The 24,315-nt window shown below is 40.1% G+C and overlaps 1 protein-coding gene across 1 annotated transcript; it reads right to left on the bottom strand.

Moving 5' to 3' along the window:
* Positions 1–1,389: 1,389 nt before the first annotated feature.
* ANXA5 (annexin A5) lies at positions 1,390–24,249 on the bottom strand. Its single transcript, XM_085222814.1, has 13 exons — positions 24,113–24,249; positions 23,964–24,013; positions 16,517–16,601; positions 15,272–15,366; positions 13,267–13,380; positions 12,396–12,486; positions 11,469–11,548; positions 11,018–11,074; positions 7,643–7,736; positions 5,798–5,893; positions 5,207–5,265; positions 2,984–3,106; positions 1,390–1,964 (listed from the first exon to the last, which is right to left on the bottom strand). Exons 2-13 carry the CDS (start codon positions 23,970–23,972, stop codon positions 1,902–1,904), a joined length of 966 nt encoding a protein of 321 aa, XP_085078940.1. The 5' UTR covers positions 23,973–24,013; positions 24,113–24,249; the 3' UTR covers positions 1,390–1,901.
* Between the last annotated feature and the right edge of the window lie 66 nt (positions 24,250–24,315).

The raw sequence follows: 24,315 nt of genomic DNA, 5'->3' as shown, positions 1-24,315 counted from the left end.
ATAAATCAATGAACTGTTTTTCCACTTCTTTGAGAAAGCTCAAGTTTTCAGACTGTTTCTCACTTCAGAATGGAATTTTAAATGCTTTTGAATCATTTGCATCCAGCTGTATTTCTGTGGCTGGATTCCAGGGCCCTGCAGTAGTTCACCACAGGATCAGGGCAACATGCAGGCTGACAAACAGGGCAGGACAGGATTACAGCAGCAGCATTATACATCAGTTTAAGCTATGGTAGAGACAGACTCATAGAATCATTACAGTTGGAAAAGACCTCTAAGATCGATACAAACCATCGATACAAACCACACCTCTTGCCATCCTTATGTACAGGCAGTGACAGGGAAAATTCAGCAAACCTTCCAGGAAGAGTTGAAAGAAGCACTTAACTGTCCGTGAGAAAATCATCTGTGTTGGTTTTAAGTCTGTAAGTACCAAATTTGGACCCCCAAAAATAGGGAATATAGAGGCAGAGTGAGTGGGACATTGAGTGAGAGTGTACGCTTGCAAGAGAACAGAAAGGTTTTAGAGTGGATTAGGCTTTAGTTAACATATTTACTTATAAGAATTCTTCATATTTTACTTGATTAACCAAGTGCTTATTAGCAAGATATAACAGTAATAACTCACAATTATAATTTCCCAAACTTCAATCTTCACATTTATTCGATATGAAAGTTTAAAAGCTAAATCTGCAAAGAAGCAATTTCATCAGGACTATTAAAATGTGGAAATTCTCCAGCTGTTGTATGTGACTAACTGATAAGCTAAGTTTAGAACCATGGTGTTTAGACTTCATAATGCATGGAACAGTCTCCTGATTCTTCTTCACACATGCCAATTTAATTTTCAGAGCCATTCATAAGCAGTAAATGAAAGCAGCAATTTTAAGGCAGCTTAAATAGCAAACCGGTGTTTCTTTAGCACTGTGTTCTGCTCCCTGCTGATGAGAGCATGGTACTGCAGCATCCTTTTTTCATGCAAGATCCCTGAAGTATGGGCCACTTTCCTCCCATCTTCTTCACTGAACCTACCCCAGAAATCTTCAACTCATCCTGCAAGTGCAGCATATCAACTCTACTCTGGCACTGATGCTTACAGCTCTCCTCCTTTCTCAGCTTTGGAGGAAAAGAAAACAAGAAAAGAAAGCGCCACAAAATGAGAATGCGGTGCTCAGTAGGTATCAATAATTCGGTATTGCAGCTATACCAAATAGCATCACCACAGCAACAATATACTGCCTGCTACTAGGCTGGAAATCATGATGTGCAGCTGGAAAACATTATATACCCTTACAAACCTGCAAACTAGTAGGAAAAATATGCCAACTCTTTCAAGCAGTGGAATTAAATGAAAATGGATCTTCGCCCATTGAAAACCACATACAACAGTGCCAAGAGGGAAAAAATTTATTGGTTCTTCAGATTACCAATGACTGCTTGCATTATGTTCTACAAATTCATTCAAATATTACATACAAAGGATACCTTCTCTTCATTTGCAGTGTTAGAACTAGTTTAAGATTCAGCGGAAATGTAAAGAATAAAAGCAAAGAAAAGTCTTTAAGTTACTAATGAAAATACATTATTAGTGGAAATACATGATTATTTTTTTCCATGTTTCAGCAAAACACTTGCAAATAACTGGGTTCTGTGTTCTGTATTCATCTTCCATGAAGACTTCCGCATACACTCAGAAGGCACTTGAAATTCCCAGAGGTTGGGATGTCTGAGGAGGAGGGACTGTTTATCAGCTGGGTAGTAGCATGTTTGTTTTTAATAAGTGTGATATGAATATAAATTCAAACAGCCATAAAGCATTAAGATGCAGAATCTTAGCTAAGCATGCTAACTAAAGGGCTGCAAAGCTGAAGCACAAGAAACCCTTCATGTTTCTGCCACCATTACTCATCATCTCCACCACAGAGGAGCAGGAGTGCCTTCCTGTAGTCCCCAGACGTATCTTTCTGTTAATACAACAAACCAGTCACCATGAGTAACAGCCACAGAAATGCAAGGAAAAGCAGCTGCCAAGAAAAGACTAAACAGATTACACACTTGTCCCATCCACGGGAAATCCAATCAGTGGATGACTTTCCACTCAGGAATGGCAAAAGGAAATTCTCTGCTTCTTCTGTCAGAGTTATATTTACAGAGAAAGAAGTTCAGAAACAATAAATGCCCCTGCAGCCGCTAGTAGAACAGAGCTACCTACTGCATGTTAGAAAGCATTCAACTGCAAATGAGGAAGTGCAAACAAAGAAGAATCTGGAAGCAGCACCAAAAGCAACAGCCTTTATGTTGTAACCCAGCCTAATTGATGGAGCACCACCTAAGGACTGGCAAGGGCATTTAAAATATTCCCTGAAACATTACTAGGAAAAAAAGCATTTGGGATCTAACTTTGCAGCTAATCCATGACAATCCTCCCACGGATGACTCTGGATTTCCTGCTTGCTCCTACACTTTCTACTCCGTCACATCCACTCAGAGGAGATTTTGACACAGACAGTGATTCCACTGTGAGATTTTTTCCTACTTTTGAGTGGCGCTAATGGTTCTCCATCACAATCATAGATTTCCTCTCCAACACCCTGTGCTATTCCTCTGGAGCCATCATCCTTTCTAAAGCACTAAAAAGCAAAAGAAACTCAGAGAAGAAGAAGGAAATGCAGTAACTAAAAGTGGGGGAAAAAAAAAAAAAAAGAGCAATTGTAATTTTGTAATTGTAAAAATTGTAATTAGGGAAGACCATATCTATTCTCCTAGTGAAGAGGGGAAAAAAAAAAAAAAAAGCACTTTAGCTTTTCATAAGAAATGTTTCCCACTTAAATGATGCTGCTTGGTACTTCACAGAACTGCAAGCCAACCACTGCTGTCCTCAGAGTGCCCTATGCTGTCCTGCATTATTGCTTCCCTCTCATTTACAGTGGAAACAATTACTTAAGTACACCTACTTCCCCTGACAACAAAACAGTGGTTTTACCTGAATCATCTGATGCAACGATTTCGCAAAATTCTTTCTGAATTCATGTCTAATATCCAACAGATCAATTTCACTTCTTGAAACCATGACTCTGATCAGGGTATCATCATCAGTGCCAGCCCCCTAAAGAGAAGAGTTTAAATATTACACTACACATTTATTACAGTATTTCTCTAGAACAAAACAACAACAAAAAATAAAAACAAGTGGTATCTCAAAACACTCCTGTATTACATTTCTATACCAAAACAGGATTTATGGGACAGTACCACAAGACATCCACACTGCAGCGTGCAGAACAGAGGACCAGCAATGCGAGGTGCTCTAAGCCCCAGATGTCTGTCAAGTGCAATATGGTCAGCTCTCTTATTTTGTGTTTCATCTTCACAGACTCCAACTGTGAATGCCCAGATAAATTTTAAATCCTCCAGCTCTAAGATTACACAGTAGTACATCTGATCATTACAACATGAATCACACACAAATCATCTTTTCAGTGAAGTCTCAGGTCACTGCAGACCTGCAGTGAGTTCTGGAAGTGGGTACATAAATCTCAACAATACTAAATGGAAGCATGTAACACTGTACAGCAAGCACAGGCAGACCAATCCGTTCCACAAGTTATCCAGCTGTTTATTGGAAGGCAAACTTCCTATGCCTTTCCTAACCAAGCATCTCTTTTATTCATTTGGCTTTAAATATTCCAAGTTTCTGCACTAGCAAGCACTGCCAGACCAACATCCTGACCCCTCCTGCTCAGACATGTCAGACTTCACGCAAGCTGAAGCAATACAGATTGTCACATGCTGACCTGCTAGTGCACCTCAAGGAAGGACTTGGCAGAGTCCCCACGATCATCTTCAGCCTAATGTCCAGGGCCACTCAATCCTTCGACTGGGTGTAACATTCTTGGTTTACATCTAAAAGTGCCCTAAAGCTGCTCAGAAGTTATGTCATGAGTCCAGTTGTTTCTGAGTAGGATTTGATAGTAAAATCTGGTAAAAACTAGGCTCTGCCCCACCTTATGAAGGCAGATATTGTACAACTTTGTCATATCAAACTGCTAAATTACAATTATAAATTCTTCTGCCAAATTTACTAAAAATGAAGCTCTTTCTTATGGAAAGAGGTTTACAGTTTTATTTATATATATATACATATATATATGGGATCTCATTCATAGGCTTTAGTAAAGCATCTCATCATAGAAATTAAAAAGATTATTAAACCCATAGGAAAAAAAAGTTTTCTACTGCATTCCTTGAAAAAAAAAAAATAATAAATAGACAAATAAGAAAAAGTAATCAGCAAATTGTTAGCATATGTTGTATTTTCTATCTAAACCTTATTTTATGCTGATGGTGGCAAAAGCAGTAAAGCAGCTTTTAAAAATTAAGCTATCATTTCTTCTGTTTTCATTAATTCTCATGTTGACACCTCACAGCCACAACCGTTTGTAACAAACACACCGATGCTTTTCAGCAAGGGGAAGAAGGATTTCTTCAGGGAAGCTGATAACACGCTTGAAAACAAAAGACCACCAACTTCACCTTTCCTAGGGTTTTAATTACTATTGCCCAATTTAAGTTAGTAATACAGATTCCCTGCTTATCTCTTTCTATCGAAGATAAGGTGAGGCGAAGAAAAACACAACTGTGTGACTGATGGTGTTCCCCTGCTAAAGCCTTTATAGCTGTTTAGAAAATTTCTGTTTTTCTCTTATAAGTTTCTTCTCCTTTTCAAAATAGGATAGTTATTATGTTTGTGTTTCAAAGTTAACTGCACCTTTAGTCTCCAAACACGTCCAAAGCAAAGAGCAATAGATCTGCAGAAGTGGCAGTTCAGCTTTGGTCATCTTTACTTTCTAAATAGATTCACCACCTAAATAAAGGCAATGAAGTCTTTATTTAGCTGAAGGTGCTCAGTGAATCTAGCCAGACATTTTCCATTATAACAAGATCAAGGCCAAAAGCAGCTGATGAAACTGATGTTTTCTGTAAAATATTTATGGTCTGAGAAATTTACAGGGAGCTCAGAGGGAAAAAAAAGAAAGCAGCATATGAATTGATCTGTCCCAGATCTGCATACCCCAAACCTTTTGTAGATGCTTAGTAATACAATACCTTGTTGGCATTTGCAGTGAAAAAGAAATGATGAACAAATGCAAAGGAGGACAATAGTCAGGGGAGATGGAAAGTGACATATGAAAAAACATATACATACTTTCATGGAATAATACAAAGTTTCAGCAAAATAGGCAGGCACACTTCGGATGCATTTCACTGAAAAAGGGCAAAGGATTAAATTACTGATTGTTATTAAACCACAAGGCAATCTTTCACTGGCAAGACAAGTTGTGCACTTCTGTATCATTCTCTCCAGTGTGGGCAATTAACTATATAGTTAACTAGACTGTTCCTCTACTACAACTCTTTGGGTTGTAGAAGTTATAATAGAAAAGAAATATCACTAGCCAAATTCTACTCCCAGTTACAAACCTACTATGGCATTGTAAGCGGGATGCCAAGAGTTCAACCAAAGGCAGAGCTCTGTCTCACTTCCTGGTTTCTCAATTTCTGCACATTACTGAACAGAACACAGCAACACCACTGTTCCCACTTTTTCCCACCCCCACTCCTTGCCTCCATCCCATAAAGAGTAAAAGCTTATTCTCTAAATACAAAAATAGACCCCAGGTGAGTAACTTAAGATAGAACCATGTTTTCATGCCAAATCCTGTAACAACTGCAATTTAAGAAGGCTTGGGAGTAAATGAAAGAAAGCCAGTTCTAGATCTGTTAAGACTGTAATTACCAACTGCCAAAAGCAACTTCTCCAAATCACCAGAGGTTTCACGATCAATGGTTTCTTCAATTTGAAAGCCAGAAATAGTCATGTATTTGTCAAACACTGGAAAATAGAAAGCGTGCTTACAGTCACAAATATTGTCAGCATTTTTCCCAGAATTCCCCTCAGTACAGGTTAATATCATCTGTATCTCATTATCCACTGCTCAAATGCTGTTGTTCTCTCCTTCTCTGCTCTAAAATATTTTAATTACTCATTTCTTACTGGATTGCTATTATACAGTGCATTCCTACATTTTGAGAGGAGCAATGCCATGTACCAGAACATGTTGGGGGCATCCTAGCAGGAAAGCAGCTTTGTGAAAAGGATTGAGGGGTCCTAATAGACCAAGGACCAAGTTGAACATGAGCCAGCAGTGTGCCCTGGCTGCAAAGAAAGACAATGGTATCCTAGGCTGCATCAGGACAAGTATTGCCAGAAGAGAGGGAGGTGATTCTTCCCCTCTCCTCAGGGAGACCTGAATACTGTGTCCAATTCTGGGCTCTCCAGTACAAGACAGACATGGATATACTGGAGAGATTCCAGCAAAGGAAATGCTGGGTGATTAAGGGACTTGGAACTTCTCTCCTATGAGGAAAGGTTGAAAGAGACGTAGCTGTTCAATTTAAAAAAAGAGAAGCCTCAAGGGAATCTTATCAATGTGTATAAATCCCGTAGAGGGGAGGTGCACAGAAGGTATAGCAGGTTCTTCTCAGTGGCACCCAGTGATAGGACAAGAGTCAGGAAGGACAAATTAGAACACATCTAAACACTGGGAAATACTTTTTCATTGTGTGGGTGCTGGAGTGCTGGCACAGGCTGCTCAGGGAGGCTATGGAGTCTCCTTGGAGATCTTCAGAAATCACCTAGACAGGGGCCTCGGCAGCCTGCTCCAGATGGCTCTGCTTGAGCATGGGTTTAGACACGATAACCTCCAGCAGACCCTTCCAATCTCAGCCATACTGGGATTCTGTGAACATACCCAGTGAGAGTGCAGAAAGAGGGAAGATGAGAAGCTGAAGGAAGCCTTAAACATTTTTCCCAGGGCAATGCTATCATCACGCTGAATCTGAGATCTTTTCTATGCTGGGCTACTACATCCACTTATTTTCACCCAAGCTGTCCTGTTGGCAGTCTATTCTGCATTCAAAGAAAACTGCTGTCTTATCAGTAGTTATAAAATATTATATTCCCATCATGTTAGGTGAACAAACTTTAGGATTACTTTATTGCCAACAGCAGTTAAAAAAATAAAAATAAAATTGCAAATAAAGTTATCTTTGAAAATCTCATGAATCCAAGATAAAGAGAAAACAAAGACTGGAGAATCAAAGAAAAACTTACTGGTGATTAATTCCAGCGGCCTAAGCAGCTTGGTTAAACAGACTTATAAACAGGTGAGTAGCAGGAAAAAAAGATATTGTTTATTTATTAAGAGCTAATAAAACACACACCTAGGAAATGGTTGATTGTTTCAGATTATGGTGACTCATAACAGACTCTTATCGTCCCTTCATTGCCATGACCTCTTTCAAAAGAAAATGTAAACATGCATCCAGCAAGCAGCACTCCAGCTGTCCCTCAGATCTACTGCACCACTCCCTCAAGCAGCAGATCAGCTCTGCTTCTTGCTATGGAGAAGGAAAATTAGAGGAAACAAAACTGAAAATGCTAAAGAGAGGGGAGAGGTGAATAAATGTTGCTGGATTTCACCAATGCAGTACCAGAAACAACTACCACTTTTACCATCGTCAGGGTAATGCCAGGACTTCAGTCAGAAGTTTTCAGCCATACCTGAACCATATCACCTACCCCTCCTTAAATGAGAAACACTTCGAGTTCCCAAGATGGTGATGAATGTTTCTTCATCTGTACCCCATTTCAGCTCCCCAGCTCTAAACAAGACCTGTTGTAAATTGAAGAGAACAAAACAGCAGAATTTGTTATGTGTTCACACATCTTGTTGAAAAGTTCCATTTGTCTTAATCTGAAGAGCAATAGTTGGAGGGAAAAAGATGAGATAAAATACTAACGTGACTTTGGAAACAAATAAATGATAAATTCTGAAATTGACTGTGAAAGCATTTACATGAGTAATACTACTTAAGGCCCTAAAATTGAATGTGTGTATACTCCCTTTCATAAGCCCCAAGTTTTCTGAAACTGTCATCATGTAAGAGATAAAGTCCATTCCTAATATTGCTTTTTCTCTTCCCTTTTTCAAATCAAACTGGCAAAACTTCATTATAATATGACTCATCTCAATGGGACAAATGTGTTTACTTGGCTCAGGAGTTTTCCAAAATAGAGGGGCCAAAATGGATTCAAAACCTCTCAGAAACAGTATTTGTGAGATGCTAAATTCTTAACCAAAATAAAATTACATTGGTAACAGGTTTTAATTGTGTTAGAGCACAGTGATTGCTTTTCAGCTACGTCTGAATGCTATTAGCAGCCTATAGAAAAGTAGAATGTTTTTAGAAATTCAAACAAGCAACAGAAGAAAAAAAGAGAAATAATCAGACCAAAAAAAAAAAATCAGAAAAAGAAATTAATTCTTTTGTCTCAAACTCAGAAGCCTTTCTCCAAATTGTGTGCTCAACTAGATGTAAGGAAAAAGGTTTTGCATATCAGAGTATATAGCTTCTTTCCTCCATCCTCAGAGGGGCAAACAGTTACCACCTGTAGCAAGGCCATCAAATATCTCCTAGAAAAATCCACAGAACCACATCTGCTCCTTAGCATACTGTACGCCAACCGTCTGCTCACATAGGAAATTCATAATGTCACATTCAGATTTTACTATTTCTGTTTGTGCCACAATCCTATTCAAAGTGCATTTGTGACTGTTGAATGCTGTTTTTAAACTGTGATACAGAGTGGAAAAGGGTGGGGAAAAAAGGGGCTATTCAAGCACTGCAAGGATATCCAGTTCAAAATAACATATGTTAAGCTCTTTATCCAGTAGCAAATGTGAGATCTCACTACAGCATTTTGAAATTCTAAAAATACATTTGTTTGGAGGTACTAAAAGTTGTGAATGACATGTTATGTTAGCTCTAATGGCTGCTAACAACTAGACTGCCTTACATTCCCATAGAGTAAAGACACTGTTACAAATGTCAAGTTCTAGAAATAATGTCTTATAGCTGAAGCACACTCATCAAGCCTGATTTCACAGACTCCTATAAATGTTTTCTTAATTACAAGCCATGGGTCTCAATACATTCTCCTGTCGCGATAGACAAATAAAAAATTTCTTCCCCTTACCCGAGTCAGCAACGGGTTTAATAGCTATCCCAAGAAGTACTCTGAATAATGGTTCAAATACCCATTAAATCAGATCAGAGTCCAACAACCAGGGATATGCCCACTCATTTACAAAGAAACTGAAAACAGGTGATAAGCCAGGTACTATTCCTATTGATCTTATCATTGCCAGAAGCAACAGTTCATAAATAATTAAAAAGTCTTAAATTTTTTTTTACAACTGCACTACTAAGTTTTCATGTGCCTTGCTACTGCACAATACTCAAAATGTGCCTCAACTGCATAGTTTATTATTAAAAAAGCAATACAAAACATCCTCCAAAAAGTTAAACTCTTTCCTCTGAGGATTCTCAGAAAAAAATAGTTCCCTACATATTCATACCATCTCAAATACCCTTTCCCCAACCACTTTTAATTAAATTATGTTTGTTTGTTTTTAATTTTGTCTGAGATAACTGAAAATTACCACCGAATTTAAAAAGTTAGAGTCGAATATTTCATATCCTTCCCAAAATGTCATAGTAATCAATGGAAACATCTGGAAGCCAGAAAGAGTCTTGCATTTGCAGTCACATACTTCAGACCATCTGTACCTGGCAGTAATCATTAGAAAATGCTCTGAATCTATTCCAGCTATGTTAGCTGTTGAACACAAAGATATCATTAGGAGAAATGTGACAGAACACCACCCTGTATGGGACCCAGCTCAAGGCAAATGCACACAGCAGACCACAAAGAACATTTTAAAAAAGAAGGAATTTTGGTGCCTACTAAATTTAGACAGCCAAAAGGAGGCACCTATCTAGCAAAGACCGTGGTTCATGACTTTCTTCAGCTACATAAACCCAGCTAAAGATAAAATTGACTCAGCTTCATGAAAGAGTCAGTTTAGTGATTTAAATATTTGCATCACTAATTGCCAGGCTCTGGTTGGCCCCATACAAATTTTTAACAGGAGAAAGATGCTTTCTTATTTCACATAACAAAATATAGGTCTGTGCCAAGAAGATACTTTGCCAACATCTCTGTGCATCTTCCTCTACTATCAAAAGAATGTTTAACTGATCTGGTATGCGGCTTTTCCTCCTTGTCATCTTGAACAATCCATATATTTTCTTCCATCTTAGCTGACAATTTATGAAAGAAAATCTGTAACCTGGAGCTATTTGTAACTGTTGAAAAGAAACATGCATTAAATTCATTCTGTACTCCAGTTGTTGAAATAGTGCCCATACCTACAGCAAAGCTAACAGAAAATAGCAAAAGACTTCTTCAAGGATATTGCTTACTGCCAGTATTCCTCTTCCCGCCTACAGCACAATTTAATGATCAGCAATCCAGTCAAGGAACATACATGCAAATAGCAACAGGTGTGTCCCTAGAAACTCTATAGAGGAAAAATACTGGATTGCCATTTTGTTACAGTAGCATAGAGTATTTGGAATACTTTCTTTTTTTATTGCTTCACCCTCCCTGAGGCATCCTTCACTGATTAGCATCACCATTTCCACGTAACAAGGACATAACACTTGATATATAAGGATTGAATTTAGAGAAGCTCAAATTGAACATTAAAGAATAAACTGTTAATACATCTGAGTTTTCCAGCAGTAGGGTCTCAGCATCACAAAGCCTCAGCAATCATAATTCTCTCTTCTAGTGACTTAATCACCAAAACAAGTCATACTTTACGCTGAAACACAAAAGTTTCGATCCCAAAATTCCATTTTTTTTTTTCCACTTCTTTTCCCTACAACACATAAAATCACAGCAAAATGTATTTAAAAAACAAAAAAACAGCACACACACAGAATCCCAAAAGATTATCTTTTGCATTTAAACTATATTTGTGTAGGGTCTTTACAAGAGAACTGGTAGAAATGCTCCCTCCTCCCCTCAAAAGAGTCATTCACCCACCTGAGCATCCTTCTCAACAAGAGCCTCATCAACTCTGCCATCAGGATCTCTATTTCCCTAAAGAAAAAATTTACAAGCTGTTAAAATTATAGTTGAATCAAAAGCCAAACTGTTACACTAAGCCTGTAAAAGTTACTGTGAAAAGTCAGTCCATAATGCAACTTCTTCAAAATCCCTTCTGCTTGCTTTATTACCTTCAAAAACCTACACAGCAGACATTCTGCTGTATCCATACCATAAACCAGAAGCTTTTCAAGCCAGAGCTGTAGAAATGGCCTGTAACAGAACTCAAGATTGTAGGTTCAGAGGAACTAACTCAGTTTCAGTACCAATCCTGCCTATCATTTGGCCTATGAACCCTTGTCAGTAAGCAGAAAACAACTAGCACGTGTCAGACACCAAAACAGAAAGAAAATCGTACACACGTGCATGCATGCAAAGAGACACACACCTGCAGCAGAACTACCAGCAGTCTCTGAAAATGGCCTGATGTCTCTCCTGTGATCTTATCCTCCAGGTTGGCCTCATACTCTGCAAAAGAGCAATACTCTTGTGGAATTGCACATCAGAAACAGCTTTAACAACTGGGCATATTCTGCCTTACAGCGTAACATTATTGTAAAAAGATAAAAAGATAGTACATCACACCTGTTATCAGCAGATTGCTAAAAATATTTTGAAATAAAGAGTGACAAACACAGGCCCGGCTCTTCGAGGAACTGAAGACCATATACATCTGGGGTTATACTGAAATACAGCAGTCTATTCAACAAGCGTAAGCCCAGAAAAATCTTGTGTCCATACATTTTGTTCTTGAAAACTCTGTTTTATCCTACACTTCATTAAAACGTGAGAATTTCTTCTGTGCTGAGAACTAGGACAGATATAATGTGCTGAATTAAATACTGCCTTAGAAAGATAAATCCCCACAATCATTGGGTGAATGCACATACTCGTATTCTTGTGGACAACCAAAAATCTGGACCTACTTTAACATAAATGCATTTCACCAAAATGATAAAAAAGAAAAAATAAATAAATAAATAAATAATTAATAAAAGAGACCCTGATACCAGGTTTCTAATTTCCAAACAAAAATTTCTGGCTAGAACAAAGAAATACATCTGAATGAATTCTAAGTACAAGGCACAAAAGACCTTACATATCCTAGCCATAGGCCCAAAATAAAAAAGATTTTTTTTTTTTTTTTTTTTACAGCCCAAACACTAATGTCTAGCAATATGAAGTTTCCCAGCTCAGCAGAACAAAATTCCACTTGCTGCACGCACATCTCCATTCAAACATAGGTCTAGATGTTAGAATCACATTGAAAGACCTGATAGGAGAACCCAGAACTTTATTTTATACTGAATTTTACCTTGCATATAAACCTGTTTAATATTCTGCACTTCAGCAGGTGTTCTTGAGGCAAGAATTTCAGTCAAAACTTTCTCATTGGTTCCTGCTCCCTAGGGTGCAAGTAGAAACAGTTGATTTGATAACAACAGGAAAACAACTATTCCCTTTGACAATCAAAAGGCAAGCATTACTTCATACACTTGGACCAAACAGAGAATTCTTTTCTTATTATTATCTCATATATTGGCAGTAGGGAGGTGGGAACTTTTCATTTCAATTCTGGCACGATTATATGCAAAACCAACCCAATACTTACAAAAAGCTCACTGCTGCAGGATTCAGATGAGCCCATCTGAGACATCTCAGTTCTTCACTGTCACCATCAATGACACGAAGGTAACTGAATGGTTTCCACCTTAGCTGTAGTTCATATGCTGTCCTTCACTGATCTTTACCCTTCTATCAGTTGTGCTGTGTTTAAACCTTCCCCCTCCTCCACCACAAATAGGCACATTTTACAACAGAATTGTAAACTGAGATTCTCAAATAGTTGCTGCCCTCTTATTACATGTAGCTAAAAGAGGAACTCCTCCCCTTCACAAGCTTAAAATTTACAAAAGCCAAGTAATATCTTGTTACCACATGTCTGAGTCTGTTCTGCCTGTAAGAAAAGCCACTGTTGGTTACACTTCAAAAGGAGTGACTTCAGAAAAGCAACACTTGATTACATTACTGTGCATTTTTTTTACTGCAGCATATTATTTACAATTCTTCCTAGAATTTAAGAACAACTTTATCAGCTTTTCCTTTACCAACCGAATGTACATTCCAATACACAGAAAAATACCAACAAAAATTTTATAAAACGTATTCAGTCCTTTCCCTCTTACCTTGATTGCATGCCTCAGTGCATGAGCATCGAAAATACGTGCTGGTCTCATCAAAGATACCATCAATGTTTCAAACTTGCCAGTAAGTTCTGATTTCAGGTCATCCACAAGATCCTAGTGCAGAACAAAAGCACCATAATGAATAATGACTAAAGACTTCAAATGGACACCACATGTGCCTGCAAGTTAGAAGACTCCAGAGATGCATTGAAAAGGACATGGGTTAGGGTTCTTTTTGTTTTAACTGGTACATGACCTAAACAAATGTAACCAGATAAAGAGGGGAAAAAAAGATGCTTGTGCACTTGGCAAACCTGAATCATAGAATCCTTAGTGTTGGAAAGGACCTTTAAAGGTCATCTAGTCCAACTCTCCTGCGATGAACAGTGACATCCACAGCTCAGTCAGGCTGCCCAGAGCCCTGCCCAGCTTGGCCTTGAATGTCTCCAGGGATGGGGTAGCCATTGTATCTTTGGGAAGCCTGTTACAGTGCCCACTACCCTCGCTGTAAAATACTTTTTCCTTATATCCAGCCTAGGTCTACCCAACTTAAGTTTAAAACCATTTCCCCTTGTTCTCTCACCACAGACCCTGCTAAAGAGTCTGTCCACTTCTTTCTTACAGTCCCCCTTTAGATACTGAAAGGCCTCTCTTTGATGACTTCAGAGGCTTCTCTTCTCCAGGCTGTCTAGCCCCAGTTCTCTCAGTCCTTATAGGAGAGAGGTGTTCCATTCTTCAGATCCTTTTTGTGGCCCTCCTCTGGATGTGCACCAACAAGTCCATATCTCTCCTGTACCGAGAACTCCACATCTGGACACAGTACTCCAGGTATGGCCTCACTAGCACAAAGCAGAGGAGCAGGATCACCTCCCATGCCACTTCTTTTGATGCAGCCCAAGGATATAGATGGCTTTCTGGGCTGCAGGGGCACATTGCTGGCTCACGTCCAGTCTCCCACTCACTAGTGCCCCCACGTCTTTTTCAACAGGGCTGTGCTCCATCCTTACATCCCCCAACTTTTATTGGCAGTAGGAAGACAAGGAGCAAGACCTTGCACTTGAATTTGTTGAACCTCGTGAGGGGTCACTGCTCAAGCCTGTCTAGGTCCCTCTGAACAGCATCCCATCCCTCAGGTGTATCAAAAGCACCCCACAGCTTGGTGTCATCTGTAAACTTCCTGAGGGTGCTCTTGACCCCACTGTCAATATCATTGATGAAGACATTAAATGAGTATCTGTCCCAGCACTGGCCCCTGGGGGACACCACTCATTATTGATATCCATCCAGACACTGAACCACTGACCACCACTCTCTGGACTCAATCCTGCAGTTAATGCTTTGTCTACCAAACAGTCCAACCATTCAAATCCGTATCTTTCCAATTTGGTGAGAAGGATTTTGTGGGGTATCATATTATGCTTTGGGTTGTTGGGTTGTTTGTTTTTTTTTTAATTTTATTTAACATTGAAATTTTTTAAACACTACTGACTAACTGCACTAATAATTTTAAGTAATGGTTGACTACTGGAAGAAAGCTGTGTTTCCTTTAAACTACTTTATGGTTTTCTCCACCACTATATTTGGTGTCACCCTCTCCTATGATATTAGACTGCTTTGTTTCTATCACATTTCCTTGCTCTAAAAAACTATATTCCTGCTGTCACTTTACATGGCAGATATTAAGTCAAAATATTTGATAATTCCTTCTATACTGAGGATAAGGTCAGTACTAGAAGCATACTAACAGGAAACTATGCAAGCTTTCGCACTAAAACCTAAGACATACTGTAACAGTGTACATGAAAAAAACACAACATTTTTTTCTTTTAATAATCTAAATTGAGTATTCTAACCTAGCTAGCCATTAAGGATATGAAGAAGGGGAAACAAGAGCTTAACTAGATTTTCTTCAAAGGAATCTTTTACAAAAACCATGATGAATGTGCCTCACTATTGTAACTAATCAAAGGACACACAGCTAATTTCTAGACTTTCTTTTTCTCACCCTGCCAAATAGTGTTTTAAAAGCAGATGCAATTTCTTGACGTTGAGCGTTATTTCTGCTGGTAAGGATCTTCAGAATAGTCTCTTCATCAGTCCCTGAAGTTAGAAAGAACAAGAAACAGTTATAAACAAACTCCAAAGAAAACAAACAGAAGGAAAAAAAAAACCAAACCCACAGAAGTAGCACAAACTCAAGCAGGAATAAAAGATGCTTTGAAAATAAAAGTCTACTGACAAACAACATAATCATATAAATAACAAGTGTCAACAGATCTCTAGCTGAGCCACCACGTCTGGTGCTTTGCTACAGCAAAAGTGTGGCAGAGGACCCAAGTATTGCTATTTACTGCTTTCCATCAGAGTCCAGTTCCAAACAGTGAACCCAGCACTCCAGCTATCAGGTAAAAAACATTTAGACACAGGCTGCAGCTTATAGAAGAGCCCTGTTTTCAGGCTTTCCAAGAGACTTAAGAGTGTATCAAGACATTGTATGCATAATTTATATTTAAGACTGTTCTCTCAGTCAACTCCAAGAAAAACTCAGTCCAGTACCCCTAGATGTCCAAGGGTAGGAAAGTATGGAGCTATTATCCATTTTATATACAATAGGTTACAAAGTGATCCCCACAGCACAGCATCTTGCTAGCTGTACCGAATTTGTCAGCACCTGAGGTTTACTGCATTCCATTCTCCCCTTCCCTGCTTATTCCCACAGGCGCTTCCAAAGTATCAATTAGGATTTGTTATCATGGCAAAGATTTGGGGCACAAAGCTACAGCCTGAGTTAATAGACCACTCCTCAGTCTATCTCCATTCTGTGTGCTTTGTATTTAATCATAACAACACTTACTCACTTCCAGACCAAGGGAGCACTCACACGTTTTCCAAGCACAGAGCTTCTACTACACTGCAATAAATTTCCACAGTTATGCCCTTTCAATTTATAGTCCAACTTACTGTGCAATAAAATCCCGCATGTAGAGAAGCCTGTGGGGTATTAATTTTTAAATAAGGTCTATCCAAGCCATCTTTTTTCCTTGTGTTAATCTAAAAATAAATGTTATTGAGAGCAGCACAGTCAGAACTAGGACATGTCCAGATTTCTGCAGTTCTGAGGCTGTCATTTGTAGCATGTGGACACACACCTTATCCTTTTCTGCTAGTATAAAAAATGAGTTCAGAAAGGATGTTTTCAAAGCAGGAGCGAGAGCCCTTTCCTTTTCCTAAAATATTAAATTCTTCTTACCCATTCCCTTCATGGCCTTGCGAAGGGCTTCTGCATCAGCTCTGGCATCAAAAGGAGAGAATGCTGTCACAGTGCCTCTTGTATACTAGAGATAAAAGAGTGAGGAAAAAGGAAAAAGCCGTGAAATAGAAGATAAAGTGTCTTTCAACTCTCCACATGTGAGCTCAGATTAAATTTGAATCCAAGACTCAGAAGCAAATAGCATTTTCTGTGTGTTTGTCTGTCTAAGTAGCAATTTGTGGGCATTTAAACGCAATTCTCACTAAAGGTTCTGTCGTATTTTCATCCAGCAGTAGACCAGCTAAATTCAGGTTTATTTGCATAAAGGCAGTTTGCAGAATTTGTTCTGACAACACTGGAGCCTTAATGCAGGAAGATGAGTGAAATTATCATAACTTAAAACAATTTGGGAAATAAATTGCGCAGACCACGTGGGACAGAAAAGCTGCACAAAGATCCAAGACATGTTTGGAAATAAGAACTTATTTTCCTCAAGCAAAGCCTACTGGAGCTTTCAGTCAGTATCTCACTGATTCCTTCCATCCTGCTGCAAATGTGACCCATCAAACTGTGCAACGTCTTTCAATTTTTTCCATCATGTTCCTTTTGGCATAAGCTCCTTTTTACTCAGATTCAAAGGAAAGAACAATTCAAATGAAAGATATAAGATCAGTCCATCCAAACACAAACATAACTCCACTAGGTTTCCATGGAAAATGATTCTTCAGGGAGTTAGTGCTTGGGCCAAACACAGAAAGATATTCGTCACCCTTACAGAAAAGTCTTGCCTTTATTTAAATGTGACAGTTCAAGAATCTACTGTGCTCTATGTATACAGGTAATTTAAAGAACTACAGAGGTCAAGAAACAGCCAAAAGGGGAAACAGATGGCTTTTATGAACAGGGAGGCTTTCTAACAGCAGAAGGAGAAAACTTCCATTGTAGGTATAGTCGTACTGAAGTAGCAATTAGCATAGGAAGAGCATTTTTCCACTCTCAAGGAAGCATACAAAAGGAAACGCAAAGAAACCCACTAAGATTGAGGCCAGATTATTTCACAGGCAGAACAACCATCTGGCTTCTGTGACATAGTCTTTCCCTTTCCCTTGAGTTAGCAAGTTCACCCTTGTAGTGCTTTGGTTTCAAGTCAATGTACTCATCTAGGGTAGGTCAGCAGAAAAGCACAGAGAAAAAAAAAACTGGAAAGAACTAACCAGAAACTCCCCTGAAGCGCTACTACCTCTCAGGCCATCTGTGTGTTATTATCAAAGAATCCTTAGCACTCCCAGAGCAGAAGTTAGTAATAGGTTGGGATTACCCCACTCTATATCAGAAATTCAGAACATAAAGTATTACCATGTTTGAAAGCAACAGCAAACTTCTTTCTGGTAAATGCTCTCCAGCAGCCAGCCTACATCAAAGAAATGTCAATTCCCCCGAAGTTCTCTTTTTCAGCATTGCAACAATAACAAAACATTACAACAAAAATATTACAAGCTTGTTTTTAGGTGGTATTTCAAATTTAGGTGCAACAGTCTGTACTTACTGTCTTTTTCCTATATAACTCCAAAAATTTCAAAGTTTATTTTGAAAAAGTTGCAAGGATTTAAATGTCAATTTCATAAAATTGAATATAATCTGCTAGAACAAAGATTGAAAAGTGTGTATTTTCCTCCTCCTCCATTATTACTATACCAGCCAACATGGGGTTATTCAAAAGGGTATTTCCTGCTGCTTTGCCTCATATCACCTTATAAAGACAACATTATACAACTACCACGATCCTCCTTTGGAAATCCCTGTCAGGTCAATCTGTCTCAGATAAAATGGTTTTTATGTTGAAGTTTTCCTTGGCTTATCTTGTTATAAGCAAGTGGCATTTCCCCAAGTGATTCCTAAGTTTTGTGACAATGGCTCAGCATTTCTCTTTGGGTGTTCTGGAGAAAGTCTGTACAAATACTAAACACTAGATTACAAAATACTCTGCATTACCCTTCTTGTTTTTATTAATCAAGCAATATTCCATAATTCTCTTTCAAAACATGCTGAGGAAAACCTCACTATACACAAAATCTGATGAACAGTTGTTGGTGCAGCTGTAAAATAAATGTTATCTTGATGCCTGGATGTAATTTACATTCTACATACTTTCTTCTAGCACACATCATTTACTGGATTTTGGCTACACTATCACCCTTAAGCAATACTCGAGCGGCACTTAACTTGTCAATCAGAAATCCTGCTGCAGCTCTGCCATTCAGGTTAACAGAAATGTTCATCAGTTGGGCACCACAGACAAGCATCTGTAGTAGCAGAAGCTCCAGTTACATGTGCTGACCTTAATACTGTACGTCAGTGCACATCGAGCACAACCACCAGCAGGGACTGTTCATATAAGACAACCTTGAACATAGTTTTATGGGTCCTAGTCAGACCTGAGTTCTAAAAACACCTTCAGAATCCACTTATGGGCAGATCTGATGCTGACATGCCCCAGCACTGAGAAAGTGTTGAGCCAACCTGCCTGTCAAGAAACCACTCACCTAGCTTTTTAGAACAGTGCATGACTCAGCAGTCAAGGTACGGCAGCATATCTCATGTTATGTTTAACAATTGCAAATCCATCCAAAACACTCCACTGTCAAGGAGTGCCATATCAGTTATCTGGTCTCAGCTTCTTATTTGCAAAAATCAATGGGCAGGGGCAGAACAATCAGCACTGACAAGAAACTGAGCTCAGGAAGAGAAAAGCTGCATCTTCTTTCCCAAATGCAGCGCTTTAGGGTCACAGAAAGAAAAAGCACCAGTTCACAACCATTGTCACTACCTGAACCACTGAAGTCAACTTCAATGATGGAGAATCAGCAGCAGGAGCTATGAACCAGATGTTTCCAACAAAATAACAGATCAATACAACAGAGTTTCTGACAGAGACCAGGCACATTTGTCAGACATCCAAGCTAGTGTTAACACTTAGTTTCATCCTTATCAAAAACAGACTCATTTTTGCAGATGGATCACAGCTTCACAACTTCTATGCCATCTTTAGTGGCATAGCATGAAAAATTGTGAACTGAAAGACAGCCATAGATTTATTTACAATCTTCGTAACTTTTTACAGAAATAAATAAATTATCATACCTCCAGTATCTCTAAGAAAGCAGCTTGCTGTTAGTGCAAATTAGACGCACTGTAACACTACAGCCTCATAGGACACTATTGTTGTCATCAGTAATTTCCTCCCTCAGGGCAGTTCCTCTCTCTACCCAAAGAGCAACACAAAAGAAAGGAAAACATAAATCAGTTTTTATATAAACCCCTCTGTAATCTGGATCACCTAGTAAAAATCAGCATTCTACACAGAGGGCAGTAAAACAAAGACAATAGGCAAGTCCTTGACAGAAAGAATATTGAAGGATTGTAACACCCAAAGCATAACCACGTTTTTCTTTCTACATGCCCCACTACACTGACTTTAAGCAATTGTGAGTAGCAAGAAGACAATTTGAGATGGTACACTAGAAATGAAGAGCAGCCTCCATTTTCTCAAGACACTTGCCAACAGGACTGGTGAAGCTTCTAGATACACAAAGTTGGCATGAAAAGAAGTGGCAGAGATGGAAAGAAAACAAAAGACTCAAGCAAGAGAAGACTTAGCTCACGCCCCTCCAGCAAGGAAATCCACGTTTCTTCATATCTTTGTTTACTGTGCTCTGCAGAAGGACAAGAAGTTACAAACTCATCAGGCAAATTGCTCCTGAGCAGCACCTCAGAACTATTTTTATTTCTCCTAACAGACAACTTTACTTCACTATTTGGCACCATGTACCACATATCCTGGTAACAGCATTATCTGTAACATCAACAATAGCCACTTAATGAGGTTCTTTTTTTTTTTTTTCTCCCCCAGCCAAGCACACAATTACCCATTCACAATGCTTACCTACTATTCAATAAAAAGTAGTCATTACCAGCAAACAAAAAACCATACTTGAACAGATCCAGATTGATTTCCAGCTACTCTTGCCCCATACCCACTCATAGCCATTGTTTCCCACACATGAAGAGCTAACCCCCTTTCACAAAGGGGGTTACACAGCAGCTACAGAAGTAGATGCTGACCAGTTTCTTACTGGAAAGCCCAGAAGGTAGTAAGAGGAGGTGGTATGCAGCAGCATTTCTATTGTATCCCTCCATCTGTTTACAAGGTAGCACAGGAGAACTGTGAAGTGGTGAGAATGGAAATGCAGAAGGTCTTCCAAACAAACGAAAAGGGCATGCTATTTCAGGACACCAAAATGAGCCCAGAATGTCATGTGCTTGAATAAATGAAAGACTGAGATTTTTTTCACATAAATATATCCATCTTGCAGACAAAGCACAACAGAGTGCCCATCAGTAAATTGAAAGCCTTTGGGCTTACTGAAGACCAGACATAGATATCCGTTAAAACCATACTTGAAAGCCAACACCACATAAGAATAAGATTATACATGCCTACCAAAATTTCAATGGCAGTAAGGACAGAAAAGATGCCATGAGTGAATGCATACAGGCACACAGCTGGTATCAGTCCACAACCAAGTCGCTTCTACAAAACACTTCTCTAAGTTTAGTAATGCTTCAGATCATCCACTTGAATGGAAGGAATAAGTTCTGGGCAGCAGACTGCATTCACATCTGTCCTACTATATTTAAACTTCAGACAACAAAAGGGAATTACTCAACATCTGTGTTGAACTATGAGTCAGCATACCACAGAGGTATCAAGGACAGGGAAAACAGAAAAAGGAAGCAGGAGCTGGGGGTGCGGAGAGAGGGTAGAGACAGCAGAAAAGAGAGAGGGAGGAGATAAGATCAAGCAACAGCAACATGGGAACCAGCGCAGGGACATGTGCAAAAAGAGTCAGAGAACTTGTCCTCACAAAGAACCCCAGCAAAGCCAACAAGCTGCTCAGAATCCAGCCTTGGAAAAGTGTTTGCACTTTGGAATGTGAGAAATAATCCTCTAAAGCAACACTGAAGTTAGTGATACTACTCTTATGCTCTTATTGAATCATTAAGGTTGGAAAAGACCTCTGAGATCAAGTCCAACTATCATAGAATCATAGAATGGCCCAGGTTGAAAAGGACCACAATGATCATCTACTTTAAACTCCCCTGCTATGTGCAGGATCACCAACCACTAGACCAAGTCACGCACAGGTTAGCAGAACAGGAACCATTGTACAGCACACAGCAGCTACGCCTGCACCAACTGCAAGCAGTCCTTTCCTGGCAGTTTACAAATGGAGATGCAAAATTGTCTCCACAAAAAGCTGGGGAGTTACAGGCCAAAACAGACCAGTCCACAACATGCAAACAGAAAATATTCTTGTCGCCTTCTTATAAGATTTCTCAATAAGCAAGCACAAAGTAGCACTTCCAAGGCAGTTTATCAAGCGAGAAGGGACTGCCTCATACATGTCTACACATTAAACAAAGACCACTACACATATAGATGCGTAAGAAAAGAACTGTGTCTCGGGACTGCACTATTTCTCCAGAGAAAGGGAAAAAATACAGGCATGGAGATACCAGTCTGTACAGCACAATATGGCATGCTTCAGTTTTCCACAAAATGAACCTCTTTATCCTAGACATGGAGCATGGAAAATCCCTCAACAACATGGAAGAAAAAAAAAAAAAAAAAAAAGAACTGTTGCTATTCCTGAGCTAGAACAAGTACTGCAGTGACAGAGACTCCAAAGACAGCTCACTTTCTTCAGGTTTTATTCTTCACTGATATATTCAGACTACACGGGACTTCAGTACACTGTGCTGTGCAGCCTTCTCAAATGCTGAACATTTGGTTTCACATATAAATAACTACCGATAATAGATCTTCTACATTCTGGTATCAACTAATGTCTATTTTCATTTCTTAGCCATTACTCCACAGTGCAACAAATTTAAGAACAGATATCTGCCATGAGGATCAGAGCATTTTTTTGTTGGTGGTGGTTTTTTGCTTTTTGTTTTTTAAAGGAATGACAGGCTGCAAAACTTCAACACACTTTCTTTCTTTTTTGGCTGCATCACCTCCCAGGCAGAGTGTCACAGAAGTCGGGGAAAGCAGCCATCTGAATGTGGGAACTGGAGGGCAAGACCTCCCTGGTACAAGACTTGATAGAATCATAGAATCACAGGCTTGGAAAGGAGCTACAAGATCATCCGGTCCAACAGTCCTCCTATCACCATTACTACCTCTAAGCTATTAAACCATATTTTGCAGAATCTCATCCAGACACCTCTTGAACACCACCGGGGACAGTGAGCTCCAAGGGTTTCAACAAAGATCGAGAATTAACGCCTTGGTGGAACAGACTACAAATGAACTGCAAATTCACATGCTTGTACTAAGAGGAAGTTACCCCTGAACCTTCTTTCCCAATGTTATCAAGCAGTTCTTAACTGTCTATTCATACATTAAGCATGTAATCAAATGCCAGCAATCCTCATCACCATATACTCAGTTTATCCACTGGCTGCAAAGTAACAAATAAATTATGAAGCTCCCTTCTCTAAATGCAACAACCTTTCAGAAGGTGAGACAAATCAGAGCACGAATACGCATTTCAGTGTCTGTGCACAAGTGCTAGCCTTTCTATCAACTCAGCTCAACATTCATCTGAGAGCACCTAATCCCAAACATAAGTCAAATCATTTTATGATTAATACCTGACTCAGCTCACTTTCATTTAATGATACTCCTATGAGATGCTATTATTCATGAAATTCAGAACTCTGTCCTAAATAAATACTAACTGCGTCCTAGCTAAAACGTTACTGCTTAGAAATAGAACAGCTCTGTTGGAAGGGACCTTGCAGAACACCCAGTCCAACTGCCACGGAGCTACGGTACAGCACCGCAGTCACCGCGACCCTTGGAAGTACCTTACACTTTCTACAGCCGTACAAAGCCCGCAGATAAGCGACTAACTTTCTGTTTTGCTGCTCAGAGTACGGGGGGTATAGACAAGCGATGCGGCTGACTCGTATCCCAAGCCCCGCTCCAGGCTCGTGCGCAGGTTCAAGGAAGGCAGAGCTGAGGCAGAGCCGTACTCGCGGAGCGAATAAGGGACGCCCAAAGCCCCAGGATTTTTCTCTTCCCTCCTCCAGCGGAAAGCGCCTCCGCCCAGGCACTACATAAACCCGCGGCCCCGAGAAGTTGGCCAAATTAGTGGAAACTGACGGAAAAAAAAGAGCGAGCTGTGCATGACGTGTTCCTCACATGATCGGCCACTTTCCCCGTCCTCCTCCTTCTCTCCACATCCCCCGCCAGGCTCGGGGATGGGCTGATTTAAGGGAGACCAGAAAGAAACCAGAAAGTGCAGGAGAGCCGTGCCCGCGGCCAGGCAGGGGAGCCCGCTCAGAGGCGGCCGTTCCGCGACGCCTCCCGTCTCACCTTCGCCATCTCCGCAGTTCGCCGGGTCGGGGCTGCAGCCGAGTCCGAGTCTGCAAAGAGAGACGCGACAGTGAGCGCCCGGCCGCCGCCCGCACCCCGCCCGGCCCGCAGAGCGGCTGCGAGCCCCTCACAGCGGGCTGCTCCCTCACCGCGAGCGTCCGTCGAGCCGCCGCACAGAGCGCCGAGTGAGACGCAGAAAAAGAAGCGAGCTCTGGCCCCGCCGCTGCCTGCTCCACCCGGGGGCCGAGCCAGGGACCGCCCCGGGCGGGCGGAGAGCCATGGCCGCCTCCAGCGGGCGGTGACCGCGGTGTGCCCGGCCCGGGGCCCCGCGAGCTGCGGCCGCAAGGCGGGG

The sequence above is a fragment of the Meleagris gallopavo genome, chromosome 4, assembly GCF_905368555.1.
Source record: "Meleagris gallopavo chromosome 4, MGAL_WU_HG_1.1, whole genome shotgun sequence".
In the NCBI taxonomy this organism is placed as follows: domain Eukaryota; kingdom Metazoa; phylum Chordata; class Aves; order Galliformes; family Phasianidae; genus Meleagris; species Meleagris gallopavo.
Note: the sequence above shows the minus strand (reverse complement) of the source record. Positions and strands in the feature narration are given on the sequence as shown.

Coding starts and splice junctions, on each gene's coding strand:
- ANXA5 (XM_085222814.1), bottom strand. Junction 12,487..13,266: donor CACTGAGGCATGCAATCAAG/GTAAGAGGGAAA, acceptor CTTGCACCCTAG/GGAGCAGGAACCAATGAGAA. Junction 3,107..5,206: donor CTTTGTATTATTCCATGAAA/GTATGTATATGT, acceptor TCTTCTCTTTAG/GGGGCTGGCACTGATGATGA.